The sequence below is a fragment of the Triticum aestivum genome, chromosome 6A (genome assembly GCF_018294505.1).
Source record: "Triticum aestivum cultivar Chinese Spring chromosome 6A, IWGSC CS RefSeq v2.1, whole genome shotgun sequence".
Lineage (NCBI taxonomy): Eukaryota > Viridiplantae > Streptophyta > Magnoliopsida > Poales > Poaceae > Triticum > Triticum aestivum.
In genome coordinates, this window is record NC_057809.1 from 14,458,460 (window position 1) to 14,468,578 (window position 10,119).

The window sequence follows — 10,119 nt, forward strand, 5'->3', positions numbered from 1 at the left end:
GGTAAGAGGGAAATGGGGAAAAGTGCCACCGAGGGAAGGGCATGGGCGGGCATCATGCGCATCTACGCCCGGTCCGTTTCGAAGCAAACCCAGCCCAAATTTAGGCTCGCGAGCAGATGAAAACCAAACAGATAGGGACGAACCAAATGTGGTCGGAGTTGCCTCTGCAGAAGTCAGATACGCCAGCCCGCTACCAGCGCCATCGACGAGCTGGGCAGTGAGGAACGCAGTCATGACCATGGCGGCACCCTCACAGTGGTACGGTCAGCGCGCACGACGCGACATGGGCAGCAGCCCCGACCATGCATCCCTCGCTCATAGCACCACAACCAGCACAGGTATTAAACCACTACTACTAACCAGCACCGTCACTAGAGAATAACGTCAAGAGCAGCGCTGATGCACAACGGCAGGCACAGATGAATGGAAGACGCACATGGACTCGAGACAAATACTAACCCAACAGTAATTAATACGGTGACTAGAGGTTGACATGGTGCGTGCTTCATATGCAAGTCCCAGCTTACAAGGTAATACTACCACCAAAATAATCAGGGCTGTTCATTCAGTCTTCCACAGCCCACAGATAAGACAACCACTATAGGAACGTGGGTCAGGGAGCTCGACAATCTCTTGTCGATGCGCTCCCTCAAAATGCTGCAACGGCTATGGTCATAGTCATACAGGTGGAACATGGTCTAAGTCAAAATACGACGCCGCGGAGATCTCGGGGGTGACGGGCGCAAAGTCAAGCAGGAGAGCCTGGCGCTGCCCCTCATGCCATTCTAGGCATGGTAGCCTGAGCCTGCTGCGCATGCGCCTCTGCAGGATCTTCTTTAGCTTCATGGATGCCATCAGCTGGTCGCTTGTGGCCCTCCTCCATTTCTGCAGGCTCCTCTTTGGCAGGTTCAGGCGTGACCTCCATTTCTGCAGCTCCATCTTTCAATTCAGGCACGTCCTCAGCTGACTTGCCCTGGTGCCCCTTCATTTCTGCAGCTCCGCCTTCATCTTCAGACATATCTAGAGCTGACTGTTGTTCTTGGTGAACCTCCATTTCTACACGTTTGTCTTCAGCTTCGGTCATGTCCAGAGCTGATTGTTCTTGGCGCTCCTCCATCTCTGCAGGCTCATCTTTAGGTCCACACATGTCCTGAGCTGACTGTTCCTGGTGCTCCTCCATTTCTGCGGGTTCATCTTTAGGTTCAGACATGCCCAGAGCTGACTGTTCCTGTTGCTCCTCCATTTCTGCAGGTCCATCTTTCGCTTCAGACATGCCCAGAGCTGATTGTCCTTGGTCCGCCTCCATTTCCGCACCTTCGTCTTCAACTGGAAACATTTCCTGAGCTGATTCCTCTTCTTGCTCCTCTGGTTCTGCAGGTTCACTTGGACTAGGTTTTCCTTTTTTTGGACGACCAGGTTTCCCTTTTTTCGGACGACCAGGTTTTCTTTTTCTCAAACCACGCCGGACACTTGCACCAGGTTTCACTTTAGACATGTCCAGAGCCGATTGTCCCTGGTCTGACTCCATTTCTGCACCTTCATCTTCAGCTGGGGACATTTCCTGAGCTGATTGTTCTTCGTGCTCCTCTGGTTCTGCAGGTTCACTTGGACCAGGTTTTCCTCTTTTCGGACGACCAGGTTTTCCTTTTTTCAGAACAGATTTTCTTTTTCTCAAACCACGTCCAGTTTTATCTTGACCTTCATCATCAGAGCTGGTGAAAGAAAACAATATTTCTCATTATTTACAGAGTAAATCATATCCTACTGATAAAGCACTTAACCACGTCCAGGTTTATCTTAACCTACTTAACCATCAGTGTATGAAGGGTTCTCAGATCACAATATGGGAATTTTAAATTTTGTAAATCAACTCAGTTTATCTGCACAAAATTTGCATGGCAACAGTATCAATCCATGTGCCACAGTTTTGTTTGGGGAATAATGAACATGTGAATGGAGTTCACTTAATTCATTTTCAAAAGGACCCTCAGCAGCACATAAGATCGCCAATGCACCATTATTTACATAATAATCAGATTACAGATAAAGGGGCCTTACAAAAGTGTGTATAGCACAGCAGTAGGCGGACATACACAGGAACGCTAATGTAGCATTATTTACTCATCTCCAGAGTTGGTACATTTTATGTCATAGCAAAAGCAAGTTCAGACCATGCTGGGAGTTGCTGCCACTAACCTTTTGTCGCCAGGTTTTTTGTTGAAATCATGAATGGCTCTTTTGATTGCATGAAAAGCTATCTTCTTAACCTGGCAGTTCAGATTGTCACAGGATTTCAGAATTAGACAACATACGATGTATGAACAAGAATGTTAATATATTGCATGATCAAATAAAAAGAAAAATGTGTAGACATAAAACAGGAGAGTATGGAAGAACAGCAGACCTCTAGCTTATCTTCATTCACCCTATGCCCTTTTGGAAGCAGACGGAACTCTTCTGTCAGCCTGATACACTCTTGTACATTTTCCGGAGAAACAAAGTCAAGTGCAACCTTTATACATGACTGTCCAAGAACAAAAGAAGCAGTCAACAAAAAGAGAGATGCTATATTTTTCTATATACATGGTCATGTTACTATATTTTCTGTGCTTAAATATATTTGACTTGATAAACCTGCGTACATTTTCATACTATATATATTTGATGTTCTGGATGTTATTATATTTTTCTATATACATGGTCAAACTTAAAAAGCAGTCATTTCTATTCAGAAGTATGGCACTTCTGCCAGAGGAAATCAGCAACTTTTTCCATGCATGGCATATCATACCTTCAAATTTCTGACTTGGTGGGGACATCCTGCAGGAATAAAGACTGCATCACCAAGCTTCTGTTCAAATGTCCAAGGCTCGACTCCTGCATATGCAATGGGCAAAGAACCAGGAAGTAAATAACTGAGGTAACATTAATCTTCCAAAAGACATCATTATTCTTTACTGACCATATTCTTCCTTAAGCTTCCTCTTGTGCTCATCTGTTAGGTAAAAGCACTGGTCATGTATAGGATGAATAACCTGCAAGATAAACAGTTACACGACATGAGAATAAGATGCCATACGGTATTCCATGGTCAAACAGTTAATAGAGCTAATCACCTGCTTCACTGGTTCATAGTTGTAATGCCTAAACTCCACTGAATGCTTTGTTAGATACTCATGCAGTTTGCTGACGTCTTCCCGTCTGAATATATCCCACAATGCACCACCCTCTGGTTGATTTCCCTCTGCAAATGGGAGACCATCGTCTTTTGGCTCAAGATATATGGGAAATCCACGCATCTCATCTTCTGTGCCTGCTTTCTTTTTTCTCTCTGTGCTTGCTTTCTTTTTTCTCTCTTTGCTTGCTTTCATTTCTCTCTCTGATAAATTAGAATAACGAGCGCCACTTCGTCTGGGTCGGGTCTGATGACCAGTAGGTTCAAAAATAGCACCTGTATTATCTGGAGATTCACTTTTATTTTCACTGCTGAAAGCATTACCCTCATCCTCCCTCTCATTAACTGTGTCTTCTGCTATCTCCTTGGAAATGGGAAGATCTGGATGATCCACATCACATTCCATGGACGATCGCCCATTCACAATCAAGCTTCCCTCAGCTTCATCAGTTACCACATCTTTGTGAACCCCTTCACCTTCAATGGCCACTCGCCCATTCACAGTCAAGTTTCCCTCAGCTTCATCTGCTACCACATCTTGATGAGCCCCATGCCGCTCATCTAAAAGAGCATCAGATAATGCCTGCTCAATGACTGAGCCATGTTCAGTTCCTTCACTGAGAGCTATTGACATGTCACAATCAGGGTCTATTTGTGAAGCTTGAAGATTTCTGTTGTCTTCTTCTCTGGCCAAACTCTCTTTCTTTTTCTCAATCGCTGTAATCCTTTCTGCCTTGAGCTTTACTTCATCAGTATGTGTTAGGATATTGACCTGTTTATACAATATGAAACAGGATATCATTCATAAAACTAAACAAGGAAATCAGAACGTTGCCAAACGGAGACACCAAACCAGGGGAAAGGTCACTGTGGCAGCTGGGTTTAGTAATAAACAACCAAGAGTCCAACAATGTTAACTAATATGGCTAGCATTAAGGCAAAACCATAGCATGGAGACTTGACTGAAAGCAACAAGAGCAAACTCAGAATCTACCAGGCAGTTACACCTACACCATCTATACGTGATATTTATCTTCATGTAGTGTTCAACTCAACTGGATGTATAGATACTCGAATCTCCTAGCATGTAGTGGTGGCGCGCCAGATTGCAAACCCACCTGCCGAAGCTTTAGTCTAACTTCAACCCTAAACTACTTCCCGCCACTTTTTGTAAATACCACAAGGATAAAATATAAGCATAACAATTTCAGATTCAAATGAACTAGATGGTAAACCATAATGTGTACATATATGAATGGAAGGAAGCATAAGAAATAGTAATTTATTACCGCATCAGACATGTCGCAATGGATCTTGGTGACCGAATCACCAATTCCTAATTCCTGAGCAACGCCATATGCAATGTAAGTCTTTGGACCAAGGTCTGGCTTTATGACGTCATCTGGAAGATTCACTGCCAGATTAAGAGGACCAGATTTATGATCTGTATATTCACGAAATGGCAAAGCAGACACAAACTCGGCACCATGCCGTGGCAATCGCTCCTCAAATGAGCTGTGTTGTGGCCAATCCTTAAGCTTGAGTAACAAGGGCAAACCCTCTGGACCAACAGCCCCACGAGAATACCCATCAAAAAAGAAGTGAGTGTTTACTTCAACCTGTATTTGAATTCATCAAAAGTAATGGTAGTGTTAAGAATACTAAATGTCAAAATAAAAATGGTCTAGATGCCAAGTGCAATATATGAAATCAAGTTCAGTAGAGGCAACCATAGTACCCCCGTGCTTAACCATATTGAACATACAAGGAACACTTGGGACTTGCCCACCACCAGAAACACATCAATATATGAGAATACTATAGATGGTGGTGCAGGCAGAAACAGAAGTTATATTCATAGAAATTCTGTAAACTTGAATTCTTATGTTTTACTAAGCGCACAAACCGATCATGAATTCAGACATACACACAAGAACCAACTACATTCCAAGAAATTTTCCATGCTCATTAATATCAATCTGATAGAAACAGAATCAAGCAGTTAATAAAAGCAATACTCTGCATCAGTAATCTAACGAATTTCAAAGATCTATGCATCCAGTACTCTTGATATCAGTTGTCACAGATAATTCTACTGATGCTATTCTAAAAAAGAATAATCATTATGAATGCCAGTTACCTCCATCCACGACAGGCACTCAAGAGCTGTAACACATAGCCGCTCACGTTCATCCTTCTCTTTCTTTTCTCGTACAGCCCGCCACATAACCATTGGTTCCCAGCTCAACCCAGAAGTTAATTCAAGCACGTTACGAACAATAACAGGCTCACCCTTCAACCAGTGCTCCTGGAAATGATCCAAAGCTCCATTTTGAACATCTCTAGCATTTGGGCAATATATGTAGTTGTCGCTCGAGTTCTCTCTACTAGCCAATTTCTGTGATGTCGCATCACCAGAGTCAGTGACGCAGGAACATTTTGACCCTCCCACCTCCAGCACTCTTTCATTGTTGCCCTCTGCATTGGCCTTCTCCAACAAGTCAGAAACAGCATTCTCCTCCAACAATGACTTAAGTTCAAGAACAGAATCTCCACAACCACCAAATGTATCTGGCGGGCAAGGTATGCTTCCATTACTATTTACCCTCCATTGACTCAAAGCAGCACTATCCTCAACAGGAACTGCATTGTCCATCAACACGTCATTCTGTCCATCAGAAAGCTTTCGACTCACAGCGTTATCATGACTACTTGTCTGTTGCAAATCTTGCTTGCCTTCTACCTCAGGTTGTGCAAGGACCATGCTACTTGCAGCAGCAGCACTATCCTCAACAGGAACTGCACCGTCCCTCAACAGGCCATTCTGTCCATCAGGAATCTTTTGACTCACGGCATTATCATGACTACTTGTCTGTTGCAAATTTTCCTTGCCTTCTACCTCAGGTTGTGTAAGGACCGTGATACTTGCAGCAGCAGCACCAGGACAACGCCCAAGACGAAGCTCCCGGCAGCAAATTAGGCAGAGATCATAGGAACACTTATTGCAGCTTCTGTGGAAGTCAACTATAGATGTTCTGCAGTTGTTACTGTCCCAAAGAGAACTATGAATTAGACACCCAAAAGCAACAACTAATTTGCACACTTAAAAAATGAAGCAAGACTAACCAGAATATCCGCTCATTTTTTGCACAATTAGCTTGTGGAACCTTCACTTCACATGCATCAATGCCTGTTAAGAAAGCAACATTAGAAACAGCAGAGCCACTGGAACATTGACTGACTTTTTCATTATTCCTAAGGCCTCCTTTGGTTCATAGGGTAGGAAAATCATAGGAATAGGGAAGTCATAGGAAATGAGATGACATGTATCTCAAATCCTATGAGTAGGAATAGGAAAGGAGATGCCCTTTGATTCATATCATAGGATTTTTTTTCCATTGAGTCTAGGCTAATGTTTATTTTCCTATGAAATGTGGAGGATAGGAAGAATTCCTCCATAGGAATATGATTTCATTCCTACAAACCAAAGGGCTCTAAAGGTATTTTTCCTATAGAAATCCTATCCTATGAAATTCCTACAAGATTCCTCTAAACCAAAGGAGGCCTAAATAGATAACAAGTCCATCCTGGAATGCATGCAGTCAAAATTCTTAAATTTGGATAACTAATTAACACAAATATTTTGATTTTGCCTCACATATACGATACTGGTATATTTTTATAGTATCAATTCCAGATCGATGCAAAAACTAAGTGGTCAATGGTTGTATTGGAGAGTCAACACTTGAAACAACAAAGGGTCACGGTAGAATCATGCTCTTAAGCTAGAAATTAACAAACTGACATTTTAACAAGCCAACAGTAATACCTTTAATTGCTGCCTCAACACTTCTCTCTTGCATCTGCTCATGGTGGAAGTTTTTCAACCATGGGAGCAAAAAGTGTATAGTTCGTTGAGAGAATTTAATTTTATCTTCATCAGATACTTTCCATTTGTCAACCTGTGGAACAAATAAGAGGAACAAACAAGCAATTTAGGTTTGTGTTCTTACTGATGGTGACTAATTATTTCAAATTTTAATGACTAGACAGAACGCCCACCAACTTCATTACTCTCAAAAAGGAAGCTTTTTTACTACAGAGTACTCTAACGGTGGGGTTAGACCACACCACGGTATTTCACCAAGAAGAAACTCTCAGCCAACGAACCGAGAAAGGCCCTGAACCCTGGCATCACCCCATAGGGCCACACCATCACCTGGGCCGGCGATCACTGCCCTCCCCATATGGGCCACAGCATTACCACAGGCGACCACTCCCCCCCCCCCCCCCCGGGTCGTAGCATTACCACAGGCACAGCCACTAGCAGGGGAGCCAGCTAGGTGCCCTTTTTTTGTGCCACAAGGGTTCGAGCCCTGGCCCGCAGCTCCCTCACCTGGAGAGCTTACCATTATGCTATAACAGCATTGGCAACTTTTTTTACTGTACACCACACTAAAGTAAAAAAACACAAATTTAAAGCAACAGGAATGCGTGTCATTTGCCCCTTCACGTTGTTTCAGGGATTATGCAAGTGTATAGAGGCATGGGAGTATCAAACATACTGCAGAGTGCAGACAGAAAACAAATTTGAAATGAAGCATGAAACACAAGGCTGAAGGCATACCTTGCTTATTATGTTTTTCCGCAGACAAGTCTTGCAGTTGCAATTATTGCGACAAAATGGACAACTATTCACAAAGTCATCTTCTGTTAAATGTGGATACCTGTTCAGATCACGCCACAAACACAAGCCAGGTCATTTTGTGAGCGAACACATAATGGTGGCTGCACAAAGTACTTGCAAAATATAAGAGATGAAAAAAACACAAGTGCTATAACTCTAAGAAAACAGGCAGGCAAACACAACAGAACCAGGTGGCAAACATGAATGCTTTTAGAGGGCACAAACCAGCGATTTATGCACAGCATGCAGTATCTCCTCATATATTCTTTGCAGCCCAGACATCGCACGACTCTTCCATTGTCATTCCTCTGGCATTGATGACACATGTTTGAAGTTCCATCTCTCTTTTTTGTATCCTGCAAATGCCAGCCACAAACAAAAACATGTCATGTGCTATGTACATACTGGGAAAGGTAAAGGTTAAAATGTGAGCAGGTATTTGGAAAATGTAGGCACTTCTTATGTAAAGTATTTCACATCTATTTCTTTGGTAGCTGAAGCGTTGCTTAGAGAATGTATGTATATTGCCGGTTATGCTTCTTGTTTACATATATACAAAAGCAAATGAAAATTAGAATGTGGCTGTCTGTCTAATATATGAAAAACATACCAGCAACTAAAAATGTTCTTACAAATAATGCACAAACTACGTGAGCACATCACACACAGTCATAATCATTCATCCACCACTCATTAGACCTGAAAACTGAAGGGACGGCAGTAGTATTAACAAGAAAGGTAGAAGGAGCTTGCAACCTTAGGTGGAGGATTCAGCGTCTTCCTAAGTCGTGCAGGCCTAGGCCCAAGTGAAGAGGGGTCAGCAACAGGATCCCTCTTGCGTTTTTTTGCTGGTCTCAAGTTCTGCGTTCCCCCTTCTGTGTCTTTCTCCTGTAATAGAGAAACCAGTAATAAGGATGAAACAATGTAAGGATTACTGCCTTCTAAAATAATCCAATCCATCAAACTTGCAAGCTATAAGAAAAAACAATGACCTCGGCAGAATCCTGCGGTGGCATCTCTTCGTTGCCCTTGTCCACACCGTTCTCCTGCAACCCAGGACCAACAACAACCAGCCATTGAGGATTTCAGTAAGCTCCGCCGAAGCTCCCCCACATGGAAAAGTTGGCGGGGAAATATACTCACCGCAGTAGAAGGCGGTGGCAACTCCTCATCAACCTCCTTCGCGTCGTCGTCTTCCTGCCACCACGACCAAGCAACCATTAAGCGTTTATTTAGGGGGAGCTGCTGAAATCCGCTGGTATGTGTTTGAATATTGTGAGTGGCGGCGCGCTTAAAACCCTAGTTCATGGATATACTAGGCTTACAGGCTGGGCGACACCGACCACCAAACCCTAGGTTAGATGCGGGTGGCGGCCTGGGCTAAAATCCCCCAGCCAGCGCTCCTCCCGGAAGCAGGCAAAAAAGAGGCAGGGACGAAACGAAGCGCAACCCAACGAGACGGCCGCAGCTCCCGGTAGCCGCGCCGAGACGGGTCCCCGAGACGCTCCCCGCGGCGGCCGGCTGCTCTCGTCGAGCTCGGAGGGGAGGGGAGACCTAGGTAGCGGGGTACGGCGCTAGGTTACCTCGGCTTCGACGGCGGGCCGTCGCCCGCGCCCGCGCCCTCGCCCGCGGCTCCCCCGGGCGCCCCTGCCGCGCCCGCGCCTGGGCTCCTCGGCGGTCGAGTCGGAGGGGGTGGCCGGGAGACCTAGGTCGTCGTCGGCCCACCCGCCGCTCGCCTCGTCCGCGACGGGGACCTCCCTGCGCGGCCTCCCGCGGCCCCGGCCCCTCCCGCGGCCCCGCCCGCGCTTGGGCGGCATGCTGCTGCTGCTGCTGCTCCGCCGGAATCGGAGGCGTCGGCGGAGAGGGGGATGGGTTCGTTCGGCTCCTCGGGTCGGTGTCTGGGTCTGAGCCGGAGCAGCCAAGTCGAACTCGAGCCCGAGCCCGAGGACTAGTAGGAGACCGACGGACGGGCGGGCGGGCGAGCGAGCGCCGCGGGGCGGGGCCCGCGCGTCAGCGTCGTCCACGGTCCACGGGCTCCCGGCCCCTGGGCCCCCCCGGCGCGGGGAAAGTGGGGGCCCGCCGGCAGGGACTCGCGGAGGGGAACGAGAGTACTAAATGGGAAAAAATAATGAGATCCCAAATAGTAATCCGCTGCCCGGCCGCCGTTGGTTTTTCGGGGGGTTTCGGGTTTCGCGGGCTGGGGACCGAGCGTGCGTGCGCCTTTCGAAACTTCGAAACTGGTGGGCGCCGCTACGCT

At 45.8% G+C, this 10,119-nt stretch overlaps 1 protein-coding gene across 1 annotated transcript; it reads right to left on the minus strand.

The window, feature by feature from the left end:
- Positions 1 to 452: 452 nt before the first annotated feature.
- Positions 453 to 9,783, minus strand: LOC123131680 (lysine-specific demethylase JMJ25). Its single transcript, XM_044551350.1, has 16 exons — positions 9,446 to 9,783; positions 9,006 to 9,059; positions 8,855 to 8,908; positions 8,619 to 8,750; positions 8,088 to 8,218; positions 7,803 to 7,902; positions 7,005 to 7,137; positions 6,302 to 6,365; positions 5,316 to 6,222; positions 4,465 to 4,794; positions 3,117 to 3,947; positions 2,963 to 3,035; positions 2,792 to 2,877; positions 2,405 to 2,524; positions 2,197 to 2,267; positions 453 to 1,712 (listed from the first exon to the last, which is right to left on the minus strand). The coding sequence occupies exons 1-16, from the start codon at positions 9,677 to 9,679 to the stop codon at positions 776 to 778; spliced, it is 4,257 nt and encodes a 1,418-aa protein (XP_044407285.1). The 5' UTR covers positions 9,680 to 9,783; the 3' UTR covers positions 453 to 775.
- Between the last annotated feature and the right edge of the window lie 336 nt (positions 9,784 to 10,119).